Raw genomic sequence first — 17,823 nt, 5'->3', positions numbered from 1 at the left:
GAGGAGAGGAGAGGAGAGGAGAGGAGAGGAGAGGAGAGGAGAGGAGAGGAGAGGAGAGGAGAGGAGAGGAGAGGAGAGGAGAGGACAGTAAGAGTCCAGGGGAGAAATCACTTCTTTCTAACCTCTGTCCTAAACCTGCTTTCTCCCGCAGTCTCCCAACCCTGACAGTGGGTTAGGGACTGAACCGGGCCTCAGCTTTCTAAATCAGCAGCTCCTCCTGAGTGACACAAATCCACACAGGACAGCCTTTGCTCCTGCTCGTTACTGGTGCATTAATGAGTGTAGTTATGACATAATTACACTCGTCTAGCAATTGCTTGGTACTACTGTTAAGAGTGCACTGGCAGAAACTGAATGTATGCATGGAACTAGGAAAGAAGTTAAATAAGAACCTCGGCTTAGAAACTAGCAAAACAAAGTTTAACAGACTGACTCAAAATAAGACAAGATCACATTACCTTAAACCCAGGATAGGAAATCACTGAAAATATTTTATGTGGACGTTAAAGAAAAAAAGAGTTAGTTCACCGCAGGTTCAATATGGACTGAGTACAAATGGTCAAAAAGACACACACACACACACACACACACACACACACACACACACACTGGTTTGCTCAGAAGTATCATTCAGGACAACAGAGCAACAGCCCACCGTACCAAGCAAAGATGATGCAGCATGGATTACGGTAAAAGCCCTGAACAGCATTCTCTTCCATAATGGCTAAGGACAAGAGGAAGGCCTGAAAGGCAGCGGCTGGGGACCATGGAATTTAGAGCGGCATCCAATGGGAAGACAGTGTGGTGGTTTCAATAATCCCCTCAGGCTCACGTATATGAACACCTGGCCTACAGGAGGTAGTGCTACTTGGAGAGATATAGTGGTGCAGTCTTGCTCCAGGAAATGTGTCACTGGAAGCTAGCTTTGGGTGTTTACTGTCTCACCCTACCTCTTTTATGTATGTCCTCTACTTCGTGCTTGTGGCTCGGCACGTGAGGTCTCATGGCTGTCCCAGCCATTGTGCCTACCTAGCATTTGCAGCTACTGTTTCCCCACCGCCATGGACTCTTACCCATCTAGACCCGCAAGCCGAAACAAGCTCTCTCTCCTTGAGTTGTCTTGGTCATGCTGCTTCCTCGCAGCACCAGAAAGGGAACTAAAACATATGGCATGTTCAGGTAAGACTCAAATGACTCAACCTTGGCAGAAGACAGTGTTACTATGAAGAGAGAACAATTAGATTTGTTCTACATGCTTTGAATGGAAGGACTGATGAACAATTTAAGGAAGTTATAAGGAAGGAAAATGGCCCAGCAAAAATAAATAAATATCACTTTACTAATTAGATGTCATTCTCATTGCTTTAAAAAAAAAAATTAAAGCACCTTAGAAGACAGAATTTTGTTCACTGAAACATTCAGGGAGACCTGGGTGGTGGTGGCGCCGGTGGTAGCGCCGGTGGTAGTGCATGTGGTAGTGCACGCCTTTAATCCCTGTACTCCAGAGGGAGAGCCAGGTGGAGTTTAAGGCCAGCCTAGTCTACAGGACAAGCTCCACGACAGGACTGCACAGAAAGGGGGGGGGGGTGGAGAGGGAAGAGAACATAAATAATTTCACAGAGTAGTAAAAATTTTGAAGAAATTAACTGAATATAGTGGCTCAGGCTTACAGGAAGCAAGAGTTCAAAGCTAGCCTCACCTACTACAAAGCCCTGTGCAAAAAGAAAGCCAGGGGGGAGGAAAGAGGAGTGAGGGAGAAGGAAAGCAAACAAGAAGGCAAAGGGAGGGGAAGGCAGGTAAAGGAAAGTAGACGTGAGGTGTATACTTTACTGTCACACATGCACAAAAAAGACAAGTGTGTATGTCTTTCTTGAACTTGAGCTATAAATGACTAAAAAACACTGCCGTAAAATAACTAAAATAAAATGGTTCAAGCTAACAATAAACAAGTGAAGACTCTGAAGCCAGAAGAGACTCGGCATTCAAAACTGAAGCTTGGCCTGGGTAGAAATAGGCAGTCCCTCCTCCTCTGGCCTCAGTGAAGAGGTTGCATTGTAACCTAAAAACAATCAGTGAAGGCCATTAGTGTCGGAAGCAGAAAATTACAAGATGTTGTGTGCATTTTTCTAAAGCCAAACAAAAGCAGGGATGATGGCTTTTAGGGGAGAAAATAAGCACAACTAGTTAGAAGTCCACAGAGCTGACCAGGTCAGGGTGAGTGGCTTGCACTGTGAAGACAATCTACACTATTAGAAAATCTACACTATTAGAAAAGGATAGATGGCCATGGTCTCAGAATACACACACAGTGGACGAGAGATATTTACTCAGAGAATCAAGGGACACAATGGCATCTTCAAAATGGCACGGCCAGGCAGAGGAGTCACTAGACTGGCCTGAGAAAGGATGCATGGAAATGCCTTTGGAAGACAGAGGAAAAGACTGGTGTAGAGGATGGAAATTCACATTTCCTTTTCAGCTATATTGGTTGACGTATTAATCGTATCCAGATGGAAATATTGAGGTAGCAGTTAAATACGCAGGTCTTCAATATGGTGAAGAAGGAAGAGCTTAGAGGGGTATTGGGGCCATCTATGTTGATGGCAAATGTAATAAAAACAACATATCAGGAAATATCAATGGAGTACAACCAGACTCTAGAAGGAATGGTATTGTTTTCCTTGGTGGTGTGATCAAACCTGACAACAACTCGAAGCATTTATTTTGGTTCCAGTCTGAGGCTACAGTCCATCAGGCTGGGGAGAGCATGGTGGCAGGAGCAGGAGGCAGCTGCTCACTCTGTGTACACTCAGGAGGCAGAGAGAGAAGAATGCTGGCCATCTGCTCTTTTTTTAAAAACAAACAAACAAACAAACAAAAACAAAAAACAAAAACAAAAAAAAGCCCAAACTTTAAAACATTATTGTTTAAATCATTTACTTAAAACAAGCACACCACAGCAACCTCTGGAGAATAATTTGCAAGTGTTGGTGCTCTCCTTCTATCATGTGGGTCCCACAGAACAGTCTCAGGTCATCAGGCTTGGTGGCAGGCACCTTCACCTGCTGTGCTACCTCATCCACATTACTTTTTCATTCAGTCCTAGACTGCAGGCCACAGAATGGTACCCACAATCAAATAAACATAATCTAGAAAGCCCCTCATACCGATATTTCCAGCAAGTTGGCAATCAAGGGTACCCTCACAAAGGAAGTCCCCAGGAACTCCAGAGAAGGCAGAAGGGAAGCCTAAGAAGTGATTGGGGAATTGGAAACATCAGAATTATCAGAAAGGGAAAAACAAAAAAGCACGATGTTCCAAGAATGCAGGTTGCTCTTCTAATGCCACTACGAGGCCAAGAGATACAGTGAAAAACAGTGGCCCATGGGTATGTCAGAGGAGTGGTCACTAGTAAACTGACAAAAGTAGAGGAAACGGTGGGGATGGAAGCAAGTTAAGAATGAAGAGACCAAGAGGATGGAGCTGAGGTGCTAGCGGCAGTACTGACGGATGATTTTTTGGTCAAAGTTTCCCAAAGCAGGGAAACAGAAGTAAGGCAGAAGCTACCAGACACAGGGCATCAACGCCTGTTTGTTTCTTTCCCCAAAGGGGTACCCATTTCCGAGAGAATGACTGTATTATTGGTAATAATCTAGCAGATGGCCTCCAACTCTATTTCTAACTTTAATCATTTACATAAGTAGCAAAACTATGTCAAGGTACACTTAGGTTTCCTTTAGATATAAAACAAGAAAATTTACTTCCTCAATGATATCACAACTAAGAATAATTCTAGGGAGGTTACCTATTTAAAAACTCATAATTTTTCTAAGTTACAACTCTCTCCCTCTTTCTCTCCCCCACTCTCTCTCTATAAATACATATGTATATACACACACACATAAACACACATACACATATATTAGATAATCAACTGACCATACTCATATCACAAAAAAGTTACATGTAGGTCATACATTTGTAGGTGATATGGCTACTTAGACCAACTATACTTCTTTAAAAAGTTGTAATTCTTTAAAGATTTATTTATTTTATGTATATGAGTAAACTGTAGCTGTCTTCAGACGCACACAGAAGAGGGCATGGGATTCCATTACAGATGGTTTTGAGCCACCATGTGGTTGCTGGGAATTGAACTCAGGACCTCTAGAAGAGGAGTCAGTGCTCTTAACTGCTCAGCCATCCCTCCAGCCCCTAAAAAGTTGTAATTCTTAATGCTCAATTATTGCAACTTTCCAACAGCTATTTTTATCCATTTAAATATATATATACATATGTAAATAAGGTAGAGCTTAAGTTCTTTTTTTAAGCTATTTTATTTTAAGCCAAATCTGTAGCAAAATGAAGTATCTTAAAAGAGGTTGACAGTATACTAACCAAAAAAAAAAAAGTCACTGTTTACAAAGATGTACTATACGGCACCCCTCTTCTAGATGGTGCCTAGCAGCTATTACTAATCTTCATGCTGCAGACATAGGATGACTGTTCTTACACAATGCCAGGCATCACCACAGCATAAAACAGCACTTGTTCAAACTGAGAGTTAATAAGACCGTAACTGCCAGATGGTAGCACAGTTAAATCAGGATCAGGCTCCTCTTGTGATCCCGTTAGGCTAAGAAAATAAGAAAAACTGGGAGTGGGCCAGGTGTGGAGCCTGTTACCTACATGACACAGGCAATGGCATTTAAGGTCTGCTGGGATAATTCTCCAAATCACACGTCAGTTAATCAGAGGTACTCACTTTCCATCCTCTGTCATGTATTGAACATGGACACTAAACAAACACAAATTCTGGTTAAAGTTAACTCCTTCTAAGAAGCTTGCCCATTCTCTAAATAGAAACATATTACTTAACAACAAACAACAACAAAAACCGAGACAGTGTCACTATGTAGACCAGGTTGTCTCAGACTCTTGATTCTCATGCCTCGGTTTCCCCAATGCTAGGATTGATTATAGGCATGTGCCACCACGTGGCTAAAAAGTTTACAAGTAAACTGAGTCACACCACAGCATGGCATATGCAGCATATATTCACACATCTGCCTAAGTCAGTCCAGCAAAGCCTCCTGTCGGCTAGCCAACCTACCAGCTTCTGACCCCAACACCTTGTTAATTTTCTCCTTGCTCTTTTAACAATGGCTAATGATTTATTTGCCTGGCTTTACTTTCTCCTTCCCACTGGCTAGAAAAACAATCATAGTTTAATCAACAATGTATAACTAGTGCCTGTTCAGACAACTGGTAATGCAAAAGGTGACCTCAAAATATTATTTAATGTAAGGAAATGCATTTTATAATTTATCAAGGTTTTCTAGGAATAAGCCAAAACAGACTTTAAGTGTTGTTATATAAACTGTGCATTGTTTCCTTAAAACAATAATTAATGTCATTTTAAAGGTTTTTTTAAATCAACTAAGGCTAATTACATTGATAGACTTTAAATGGTAAATCAAATCTTCAATATAAAAAAGGTTGCCCTTGGTTATGTTCTTATGATTTTAAAATACATCTATTGTTGAAGGCTTTAATTGCCATATTAACAAGAGATACAACCCCACAGAGTAAGCATTTTATAATGTATCAGTTATCCAGGAATATTCTATATCAGCTGAATCACAGACTTTAAGTGTCCAGTGTATGTGTATGTGTGTATATATGTGTGTGTATGTATGTGTGTGCATGTGTGTGTGAGAGTGCATTTTCTTCTTATGGTTTGTCTAGTTTGGGTGCCAGAGGAATACTGGTCACATCTCTGTTCTCTGTTTGTTTATCTTTATATATAATTGTATATAATACTTTCCATGATCATCAAGAAACGCTTTTTTTAAAAATTACTTAGGGAATTTGAACATCAATTCATAATAAAAATCTTTACAAATTAGAAAAAAGTAGAACTTCTTTGGCCTGAGAAAAAGCCTCTCGAAGACTATCTATAAGTGCTTCACTTCAGAATGAGAGACTATACGCTTCCCCAGCAAGATCTGAAGCCAGCACTTCAAATGCCCATGTAAGACATTACCAAGTGTAATAAGACAAGAAAAAGAGAGGAAGGTGTTTAGACCAGGACCGCGCATCTGACTGCAGAGAACACTTCTGTCTGTTCAGGAAACCCTCAAGACCTACAAGAAGACACTAAATACACAGAGGTGCCGTGTAGGTACTCCCTGAATTTAGTAAGGTTGAGGATGTAGGCATATTTTAAAATTACATTCAATACGTAGCAAAGAACTCAAAACTGAAATTTTAAAGCAATACCATTTACAAGAACACTTCAAATCATCATATTTGTAGGTATCTAACGATTTTTTTTCTCAAGAGCTATGTGCTCAAATTATCAAACACTGATGAAGAAATCAAAGGCCTAATTAAATGATGATACACCGTGGTCAAAGATTACAAGATCCACTGTAAGGAAGACACATTCCTCAGACTATGTCTATCCAGTTGACACATTCACCAATCAAGTTTCTGTACATATTTTCAAGGATTCTAAAATTTATCTTGGGGGTAAAGGAATTAGACAAGCCTAAACAATTCAGAAAAGGTATGATGCTGGATTCATACTATTTGAGGGCTTATAAAGCTACAATAAATAGGATGCTAACGGTAAAAAGAGCCGACAGATCAATGGGACAAAAGCTATTTACATATATAGTAAATTGCTATTGGTAAAGTGTAAAAATGACTTTGGATTATAGCCAAAATAAATGCTGCTTTTTATGCACAGAAGTTGCAAATTCTTTAAGATTTTTCTCATGACAAAGAAAATAAGATGAGATGAGGAAATTTCAAAGAGGCGAGAACAAAAGAAAGTTGGCCTCCTCAGGAAAGGGTGCTGTGAACAGTAACGTAACCAGGAAGGGCTGGGTTTTTAACTTTACACAGTTCACCTTACTAAAAGGTAAGAACTGATGGTAACAAAAATATATAACAAACCCACATAAGCTACAGGGAGTCAGCCCAGTGAGTAAAGCTTCCTCCCATCAGCAAGTATAAAGCCTGTGTTTAATCCCGAGGATCAAGGATCTGCCTGAGGGACGGAGAGAACCGAATCTAGAAAGTTGTCCTCTGACCTCCACAAGTGTGTCTATTCACAAAATAAATGTAAACATCTTCAAAAATTCCAAAAGACAAAGGATGTCACCTCTAACATAAAGCCAGTGTGCTTTATATAAAGAATTTGCTAAAATGCTTTGAATACAAAAAAAAACCCATTAAACAATAACAACAATAATAATAATTGGAGGAGGGGAACAGGTTTTTAGGCAGCGTCTCAGTCCAAGTTGGGCTGGAACTCAAAATCCTCCTTACCTCAGACTCCCAGACACTGATACTACAGGCATGTACCACGATGTCTGGTCTCAAAAGACATTTTTAAACGTAGATAATAAATCTTTATCCTTAGATTATGAGAAGAAAGATGGGAAAAAATAAAGAAAACTATATAACAAACTAAGAGAATGGTCAAAGGTGAACTAAATTTGATAGCAGAAAAACCCCAGGCTAATTAAAACATATCTGTGCAAATAAAAAAAAATATATATATATAACTAAGAGCATTCCTCCACCTAATTTAGGGGCTGAAAGGCACTCCCGCTTGCCATCCGTATCCCCAACCTTCAGTATCCAAAACAATCTTCCTTTTAAGAGTAGCAGGTGGCTACAAATTGCATGACAACGACTAAACCGAGCTTTGTGTGGTCCAGGAGGCAACTACCAGGTCCACCTTTTTAAGACGGGAAGAGAAAGGGGGCGTGGCAGGGAAGAGAAGGACCTTGATGGGGCAAGAGAAGATGACTGAAGGGTGATTTCATTGTACAGGAGGTGGATGGAATTAGCAGAACTGGGTGGGCAAGTTTACAAAGCCGGGAGTCAGGAAGTGTTGGCAAATTAGTCACCTAGAAGGGACAGGGTCAAGGAACATGATGGAACCCGCAACGGCAAGGAGGAGAACCAAGAGGGGGAAAGCATCGGGTGGGGATACCAGGTGAGAGGCAACCAAACCTCAGACCCCGAGGCCCCGAGGCGGCGCCGGCGACGCGGGGTCCGACGGAGGGACAGAGGACGCACGCTGCACCGGCATCTCCCGGAGCCAGGTGGTGGCCTGAGAGGGGCGGAGCCGCCCACAGCCGCAGACGGGGGGCCTCCCCGGATGAGATCCCTGGATCTTCAGGGATGCAGAGGTGAAGGCCAGCAGGGAGGCTGGCGGGGGAAGGCGGAGAGGACTCCGGGGTGACAGACACCGCACTCACCTGGTTGGTGACCTGAAACGAGACAGGAGAGGGTTTAGAGACGCGCGCATGCGGGCTGGCGCCGGCCTCCCGACCCGCTCGGCGCCCCGGCTGCGGAACCCGGCTTCGCTCACCTCAGGGTTGGCCTCCAGCGGCAGCCAGCGTTGACCCTCCATGACTGCTCCCCCCGGCCGCTCTCCAGCTCTGACAGCCGCCGCCGCCACCGCCGCCGCTGCCGCCGTAGCTTCCGCCCCCGCGCGCTCGGACCCGCACCATCCAAACGCCGCCCCGCGGGGGAAACCAACGAATGGAGTTCCACCACCCCCAGGAGGCTTAATCTCGCCCTACGGAGACACATCCCTGGAGTTATTACTCAAATTAAAAGTCGGATTAAACTGATAAACAGGAGCCATATGCTATTTCATGAGAAAACAAAGCCAGAATCAACAGTGAACTCCCCTCGCACTTGGACTCTCCCTGCCCGAGCGAGCACCCGAGTTCTACGCATGCGCCACACGCTGGCCAAGGCCGCGTGCTTGCAGGCGCCCTCACCTTCTTGCAATGCCAACCACAAGCTCTAGGGGGAGCGACATGGATTCCTACTCTGTGAGAGTGGGACCGGTTTGCTAGCCTTAAGGCAGCCAAGCCGGAGGTTGAAATCGTGTTCCTCTTGCTCCTTTGTGAGGATATTGAAATAATAAGTTTGCCTTATCTATTATTGCACTGCCCGAGATACAGGTAATAGGCAGATGACGGATATAGGTGATAGGTAGATAAAATACTCGCATCTGCTTGAAAAACAATATGGAGCCACTACGAGGATGAATCAGACAATGTTGTACAATGTTTGTGTTTGGTACAAACTGAAGGACTTTAAGCAGCATTTTAAATGCCTATTCTCCATCCCACTAAATTTCAGGATGCCAAATGTAATGATTTTTTTTTTTAATTTTCGGGGTTTAACTCAGTGGCCAGTGCATAGTAGCTTCTCAGAGGCTATTTGAGGAACGATGCTGGAGACATGTCTGAGTAGTAGAGCGATGGTCTAGCATGCTTGAGACCCTGGGCCCAATCACAGTGTCACAAAGGGGAGAGGAATGGGCTAGTCATGTATGCAGAAATATCATTTATCAGTTTGGTGGGGAGATGCAAAACAGAAAAGTTGACACAGGTAGCATTTATGAAGACAGAGAAGCAGTAGATATTACAAGGGACAATCCTTTGAATATGTAGGAATCAAGAGTCATGGCATGACTCCAGAAATTTGATCTGACACGTTACTATTCTGTATCCAAGAGAAGAATTTCAGGGAGAGATTAGTTAAGAAGTGGGGAAAATATTATTATACTGAATGTGTTTTTTCTTGGGAAATTTCCAACTCTCCCACACATGCTCTGGCTATTATTTTTATACCTTGGTGACTTTTCCAATCCCTTGACTCCTTCCTATCTGTCTGATGGCTTGACGCCATATCTGCCCAATATCGTGACTTGGTAAATCTGGCAATGTCGGGCTCACAATAGGTAGTTGCAGTTGTCTGATCTCTTATGGTGCTTGCTATATTCTCAGTCTCTACTTTGGCACACCAGGGGAATTTTCAGACAGCCTGCTTTTCTCCAGACTCCTGAAGTTCTGCACTCTGTTTCTCCTCTTAGTGCTAATACTCCACACAACATCCTTACCCCCTACCTTAAGAATTTCTTCCCTGGGTAGACAAAAACTGTGTCTGCCTCCTCATAAAATCCCAAAAGCAAATCAAAATACAATCTCACCAAAGTTTACCTTGAGAAACCAGTGAGATAACTGGACTTAGCTCCCCAGCATGGAGTAGGAATTGTAGTCCAGAGCATAAGAGACCCTGACATCTTCACCAAACATGGATGATAGCAACAATGTGTCCTTTCCCATAGGGAAGTGGTCCTAGCACCTCACAGAACTGCAGACCCCCAAACCGTTGCAAACGTGTCAGGCTTCCAGTCTCCTTACTTCCATTCTATAGGTTAACTCCCATGTTGGCATGGATGTCACTACAAAGTACAAAGAGCCTTAATCCTCAGACTTGACTATACATATAAATAAATGCCTGAATCTGAAGCACAGATTTTGATTCAGTATAAAATGGGACTCAAGATTTAGTGTCATTGCCTCCAATGTTTGACTATCCCTTTGTCATATGGCTTTGGCTATTTTTTTTTTTAATCTCCTAGGGGACGAAGTTCTATCCATATGCCTTATTTATTGATTCCGGTGTTTTCTCCTTGCTAAGATTTCTTTGTAAATTCAACATGAATGTTGTAAATACAACATTGCTGTATTTTTGCAGTCAATCACAGACATGTACAGACCTCTCCCATCCCTGAAACGAGTTTCCACGTGCAAGGGATGGTACACGCCTGTAACACCAACACTTGAGAAGTCAAAGTAGGAGAATCATGGTGAGGATTGGGAACTTAGACCCAGTTGGGGCTCCATTGTGAGCTCCAAGTCCATCTTGGCTATATAGTGAGAAACAATCAAAGAGAGAAAGAGAGAGAAGAGAGAAAAAAATGAGAGAAAAAGACAGACTAGAGAGGTAAGAAGAGAAGAAAAGACAGGGAGAGAGGTTCATTCTCTCAGTAATTTAGAGTATCCTAAAACCCAGTCTTCACACTTTTTCCACCAACATCAATCTTTTGTTATGCCAAGTCACAGCATAATCTTTTAAAAGACACTTTAAGTGGCACCTAAACACAATACCTACGGAGCTTGTGAGTCTCATAACTCAGGAGTAATTTTAAAGAGCTATGAACAAGTTAGTTCATGCTTGCTTCTGGAAAAACAACTGAGTCACAATGCCACATGGGTAGCCATCAGTAGAAGAACGTATCTTATGAGCGGGAACATTTTTTGAGATTTTTAGATGTAAAACTTAAAAACTTTTAAGAATTGATTAAATATAGGTGGGCACAGTGCCTTGCGCCTGTAACCAGCAACTTGGAAGCTGAAGCAAGAAAAATGTAAATTTGAAACCAGCTTGAGCAACATGTAAGGTTCATTCTGCCTGGGAGGGGGGATTAATGAAATCAGGTATTTTTTCAACACCTGATCGAAGTTTAGCATGACAGTTGTGAACATCCCAGATTCGGGTCTTAAAGACATCAGTATCTCCATTTAACCACAGCCCATTCATGACACACCATCTTTACTATTCTCCCTTTTTTCTTTTTGTTGGAGCAGAATGTTCAAGACAGGGTTTCACTGTGTAGCCCTGGCAGTCCTAAAACTCACTCTGTAGACCAAGCTGGCCTTGAACTTGCAGCTATCCACCTGCCTCTGCCTCCCAAGGGCTGGGACTAAAGGCGTGCACCATCATAGCCCAGCTTGTATTATTTTTCATTATAAGAAATTATCCCACCCGTCCTTCTGATGCACGTGTAGTACTCTGTCATCTGCCTGAATCCTTGGCCATGCTGCCAAACTGTCAACTTGAACATAGCCTTGCAAGTAAAGACACGTCGGTCTCACCTGGTCTGAAAACGTCTGTGCCCAGTATGAGGTAATAATTCTCAACATGTAACCAGAGAGCATGACAACCATAAAATGGCTCTGTTTCCACAGGCCGGGCAATTCACCTCTTCATGTCACACCTTTAAAGGAGACTCTCTAGGAATCCAAGACAGCTAACTGAGTTCAGTGTTGCTGTGTAAACATGGAGGCCAGAGTTCGACTGCTCAGTACTCATGTTAAAAACAAACAAACAAACAAACAAACAAACAAAAACATGGGTGTGATGTGAAAGACCAAACCTTTAATTCTAGTACTTAAGAGGAAGAGGCCAGCCTGGTCTATACAGCTAGTTTTGGGCTATCCAGGGCTACATAGTAAGACTTGTCTCCAGACAAAGCAAAACAAAACAGAAACCTCTGGTGTGGTGTTGTACACTTGTAACCCCAGTGCTGGAGAGGTGTTGGGTGGGGGTCCAGTGTCTGCCCCACCTCGGGGCTCAGGCCACTTGGAGAGGCAGAGGTGCAGGAAGTTTGACTGCACTCTCCCCATGTGGCACCCAGCGGGCATCAGGCTATGGGATGCCATGGGACCCCACTCTCGGGGTGGAGAAGGCAGTCTGAGGTCCCTGGGGAGGGCAGTCTGAGGTCCCCGGGGACAGCTGGAGCTGGGGTGGGGGGGGCAGCCAGAGGGGAACAAAAGGCAGCTGGGGACCGGCTGGTTCTCAGGCTCTTGGGCCTCCAGGTGCCTCTGGGAGTCTGGGAAGAGCTGAGAACAAAGTGGGGGCCTTTGGACTCTATGTAGCCCATGGCTCAAAGGGACAGGGGAACTCCGGCTGCATCCCACAGGGATGAGAGTTCTTGGCTTGTCACAGTGGTCAGCCTGGCTTGGTTACCCCCTGGCTTGCTTGGGTTGGTGGTGCTGTGGCTGGGAATACAGAGAGATCTTCTGCGGGACATTAGACAGCCAGCGGCTCTGTAGGTGAAGGCCTTCTCCATTGCTCCCCACAGCGGATCCCGATGAAAGAGAACCAGTCCATGGTTTATTAAGATGTTTATTGTCATGGCGGAAAGTAGATGAGAAATCATATCCCAGTTTTCTCAGGCTGGGCTTGAGGTTAAATACCTTTTGCAAGAAGGAGGGTCTGGGAAGGAAAGTTTAATTTGCTAAACCCTTCTGGCCTTTAGGTACCTCATTAATATGGAGATCTGTCTTGAGGCTATGTGACTGAAAGACACAAATCTATGGAGGACTATGGCCTCATGTCTGGAGCCTGGAGTCTGGGGGCGTGGGGAAGCGCCAGCCATCCCTCAAGGTTACCTTGGGTTTCAGGGCTTCCAGCCTGTGCTTGACTAGAAACCAGGCTGCCTTTCAAGGTCCTAGCCAGCTAGTCTAGTCAAATCAGCGAGCTTCAACCTTAGTGAGAGACCCTGTCTCAAAAATTAAATTAAATTAAATTAAATTAAATTAAATTAAATCCAGTGGAGAGCAATAGAGAAAGATACCAAACCATGGAAGTCCCCTTTAGCCAAAGGTTGACAACTGTGATGGTTCGCTTTAATTGTCAACTTGCTTCACAAAATGTCTGTGAGATATACTGGGCCAGAGGCCTGAGGATGGATGCTTCATCATTATAGAGACAATAGTGGGCACTGCCCAGGAAGTCAGCTGATTCTGTCATTTCTATCATTTTTGGAAGCTGTGTTCCAGCACTTCCTGCATGTCAGCTCTTTGCCGGCAGGTCCAGGCAAGAGGAGAGAGGTCTCGGTCCAGCCTGATCTCTCACTGGGGCAGAGTGAGATAGTGAGTGTCAGCGGCCATGAACAACCGCACTGAGCCAGGAGTCTTGTCGAAGCAGGAACTCAACTTTAATGTATCAGCCTCTCACTTATATAAACTCAGAGGCTTGAGTTTGTCCACAAGGCCTAAACCAGAGCCGAAGTGGGGCCCAACACCTGCATAGTCAGGTAATATTTATTCCTTCTCAGGTTTCTGATGGAGTTGAAAACTAGGTAGTTATAGCCTTACTATAAGTTTAAGTTGTTTAAGATTTAAGAAGACGTTCTAGGTTTAAGAAAATGTTTTAAAGATAGTAATGCAGATTTAGATAAAAATTGAGTTAAATACAAAACTTTAAACATACCAAAATAGGATAGATAACAGAATAGTTTCTAAAGCTGCCAAATACTATGGACTGAACATTTTAAATGTATATTATACCATGTAGTTTTCACAATTGTTTCATAATTATTATAATTATAATATATATATTTTATTGACCTTAAAAGGGGAGTTGTAGAGAGAATATCATGTGTATTGTATGGATGCCTCATCTGTCAATTAAAAAGCCTATGGCCTATGGCTTAGGCAGGAAATAGAGGTATAACATCTAGGAGAAAGAAAGAATTATGGGATAGAGCCAGATGGAAGATTCATCAGGAAGATGTGACAAGATGGATGTATAGTACCTGAGCACAGGTAACCAGACATGTGACAGAGTGTAGGCTAGAAATAGGATATCTTCTTATATCTAGTCAGAGAAGAGCCTACCTATATGGCCAAGGTATTTGTAAATATATTTCGAGTCTGAGTCTTATTTCTGGGAGCATGAGGCTGGGAGAAAGAGCCAGGGCTCACTTCTATACTATAGACTGAGGGTCTGAATTCTGAAATAGATATCACTGGACAATACGGTACCCAGAGGACCATATTCTTGTAATCTATGTGGTGTAATCCATTTTCTTTCTTAGTTTGTCTTCTGGAAGCTACCAGCATTCTTTGCCTCTTAGTTCCTTTCTGTCTACAAAGCCAGCAAATTAGGTGAGTCTTTGTCACATTGTTTTACCGTGACAAACTCTTCCTGTGACTATAGCTCATCACCTTCATCTTTCCCAATGAAGGACACTTGCCATCACATTGCTCTCACCTGAGTAATATCTGGTTAGCAGCAGCTGGTGGCAGTATTCCCAGGTATGGTGTGACGTAACTTATCTAGACTGTGGATTAGGAAGTAGACATCGTAGAGGACTTTGCCTGTATACACTGATAGTGCAGGATACCACAGTACCGTATAGTAGATATGGTTAGTGGACTTCTGGTGGTTTTCTTTCCCTAGCATCTTTTAACTTACATTGGGTTGTGTCATCCTCTTCTCTCCTTCTGATGATACCTTTCATCTCTGGTACACTCGTGACTTTAACAATCACATAATCATATGCTTTCTAGACACGACAGGGGTCACCAAGCAGACACAAAGGAATGCACCTAATATTGGTCCAAGGAGTGGCTATGTGACTCAGTATGTTCATCAGACCTTTCTTTTTTTCAGAATTGAGATCCAAAACCAGCTTCCTCTTTCCCTTAGGGGTTCCGCTTTCCTCTTGGAATATTAGTCACATGGCTGTGATGTCAAAGACACTGATCATTCCTGTCTACGTGCACATCCTCCTGCCCAAACAACAAATGGAAAAGACAAAGAAAATAGAGCCAAGAAACAAACAGGAGGCCAAATCAGGGCGGGAACCAAGGGGTTGGGCTCCTTTGCTATTCCAGTCTCACAATTCTCTTGGCACATCAGTGTGTTCCATCCTCACGCTTCAGGGCCACAGCTGGGAGATAATAATTTATGCTATTTTGGTTAGGCTAGTTTGATTCAGATTTGTATCACTGGGCATTTAAAAAATAACTAAAAGGAAATGTCTTTGTGTTTTCTCCATTCCACTGTAACCTTCATGACACCACGAGTGCATGACCCTGAGGGGGCTTATTGAAAATGCTCCTAAAGTGCTTTCTGATTTACATATTCTACTGAGATGTCATTGCATCAAAATAAAATTTAGAAAGCTATAATAATGGATATACAAAGGCGATTTTCTTAACTTCATTAAAATCTGCATTTTTATTTTTTTTAATTTATTATTATGTGAATGTGTGTATAAGTGCACCTGTGCCATTGGAATGTGATTTTGGAGGTCAGAGAACAACTTGAGACAGTCAGCTAGTTCTCTTCTACCACTACATGGGTCCCAAGGAGCAAATTCAAGTTGACAGATTTAGCAGTAAGCTCCTGCACCAACTGAGTCATGTCACAGACCCCCAAATCTGTATTTTATAAGGGGGAGTCTTGTGTAAATTTTATTATCTTGTAAGATGTAGGTCCTGAAAGTAGCAGTTTGCCATGTGTTTATTATAACTTATAAAGGGAGACCTTCAGAAGGATTATATTAGGAGAGCTATAGGTTCATCGTAGCCAGCCATGATGTGGTCCTGCCCTGGGAGAGCATTAACAAAGATACCATCACGCTATAGGCATGATGGGAATCTTGAAGGAAGAGCCTTCATTTCTACTAGGACAAAGGGAATTTCTGAGTCTTATAGGTTTTCAGGAGCAGGTTGTGGAGGGGAGGGCTTAGAGGGAGTATAAGCTGCAGTCTATGTGACCAAACCTGGCCTAGCCTTTGTACCAGGAGTCACAAGGCAGAAAGATGAAGTAAACTTGCAATTCAAGGTTGTCTTAAGCTTGCACACAGCTTCACAGAAAGTGAGAGAATTTCAAGGCCAAATGGAATAATATTTTATCAGGTCTCTGGACCAGAGGAGAGACTGTAGGAGCATGTGACCTGATTTCAGGGGTTAGGGGAGGGTCTATGATCTAACAGCGTTTCTAGACCAACAGCTCTTTGTGTGTGCATATACATATACATAGCTTTTGTCTTAAAGGAAATAAAAGATATTTTACCCGAGAGCGATTTCAAGTGACTATGTCCTGGAACATAGATTTAGCTTAGCCTAAACTCCATGCTCCAATGTCAAAGAAGTTCCACAAAGTTTTTATAGCATTATACAACAATAACAACAATGCCATAAGCCAAGGCAAGTTTAAAATACATTGATGGAGCAATACATTGATTGTTTCCCTCTGCATCAGTGGTCGTTAGGCAGGGGGTGGGCTCATAACCTAGGGGTGCAGATCTGTTGGGGTAATAACCTGGAGATGCTGGTCTTGTTGGGGGTTAACCTAGAGATTGGAGCTAGGCTTGGGTTTTGTTGGGGGTTAACTTGAAAACTAATACAGCAGAGAAGCAGGTACACTGAGATGGGAAAAGCTTTTCTATAGGCCCAAGATGCTATCTGACGACATTCTTAGCTTTTGGATTGGTGGAAGCCAGCAGTGTGCTAAGTTAATAGATCCTACCAGGTTTTCATCTATCAAGTCACAAGTTGTACGTTCTGACACAGAAGTGGGTGGAAAACTGCTGTTTGGGGTGGGGAGCTAGAACTAGCCCAAGATAAGGTAATTAGCCTTTAGACTGCACCACTCCAATCTCTTCACAGTACTGAAATTCTAGTCAGCCAATCAGTTTCTGCAGACACAGCTTCTTTTCAAGAGTTTCATTTTCAGAAAGAGGCATTCACATTGAATAATAATCATAAAAAATTCATAGGCCACGTGTGATGATGTATGAGGCAGCCTGGTCTAAATAGTGAGTCTCAGTACAGCTAGGGTTACAAAATGAGACCCTGCCTCAAGAAATAAAGATAAAGGAAAAAGAATCCACATACAATACAGTAAACTAATGGAAGTTAACTTTAACATATTTGTCCTTTCTGCTTTGGAACATTTTTGTAAAGATCAGGTGGGGTGTAGTGCCAGGGAAGGGTTGAAACCCTCCCCCAAAACAGACAGGAGCCAACTCAATGCAATTACAGTAGGGCCTTTTTATTCTAGCTAGCTTGGGGCCCCCAGGGCACCGCTATCCCGCAGGATGGTTTTGGTGGGGAGGAGCTCCCAATAACTATTAGGGCAAGGCTTTATTGGAAGCTACAAGCAGGGGGTGGGTGTTTAAGCATCTAACTGGAGAGCCACCATAGCCTTGAACTTAATTGGCTGCTGCTGGGAGTCATCATAAACTTAATTGCTGCTTCCCTCTGCGTTGGTGGTCCTTAGGCAGGGGCTGGGCTTGTAACCTAGGGGTGCAGATCTGTTGGGGTAATAACCTGGAGATGCTGGTCTTGTTGGTGGTTAGCTCAGAGATTCGAGCTAGGGTTTTATTGGGGGTTAACTTGAAAACTAATGCTAGGT

The 17,823-nt window shown here is 43.0% G+C and overlaps 1 protein-coding gene across 1 annotated transcript in view; it reads right to left on the bottom strand.

The window, feature by feature from the left end:
* Positions 1–8,526, bottom strand: part of Uchl3 (ubiquitin C-terminal hydrolase L3) — a 45,256-nt gene extending 36,730 nt beyond the window's left edge. The window contains exons 1-2 of the mRNA XM_028771358.1: positions 8,393–8,526; positions 8,280–8,291 (exon numbers count right to left, since the gene is read on the bottom strand). Coding sequence (XP_028627191.1) covers positions 8,280–8,291; positions 8,393–8,434 — 54 coding nt within the window. The 5' untranslated portion in view covers positions 8,435–8,526. The remainder of the gene's footprint in view (positions 1–8,279; positions 8,292–8,392) is intronic.
* Between the last annotated feature and the right edge of the window lie 9,297 nt (positions 8,527–17,823).

The sequence above is a fragment of the Grammomys surdaster genome, unplaced genomic scaffold (assembly GCF_004785775.1).
Source record: "Grammomys surdaster isolate TR1022 unplaced genomic scaffold, NIH_TR_1.0 65, whole genome shotgun sequence".
Classification (NCBI taxonomy): Eukaryota; Metazoa; Chordata; class Mammalia; order Rodentia; family Muridae; genus Grammomys; species Grammomys surdaster.
The sequence above is the reverse complement of the archived record's forward strand: the minus strand, read 5'-3'. Positions and strand labels throughout refer to the sequence as shown.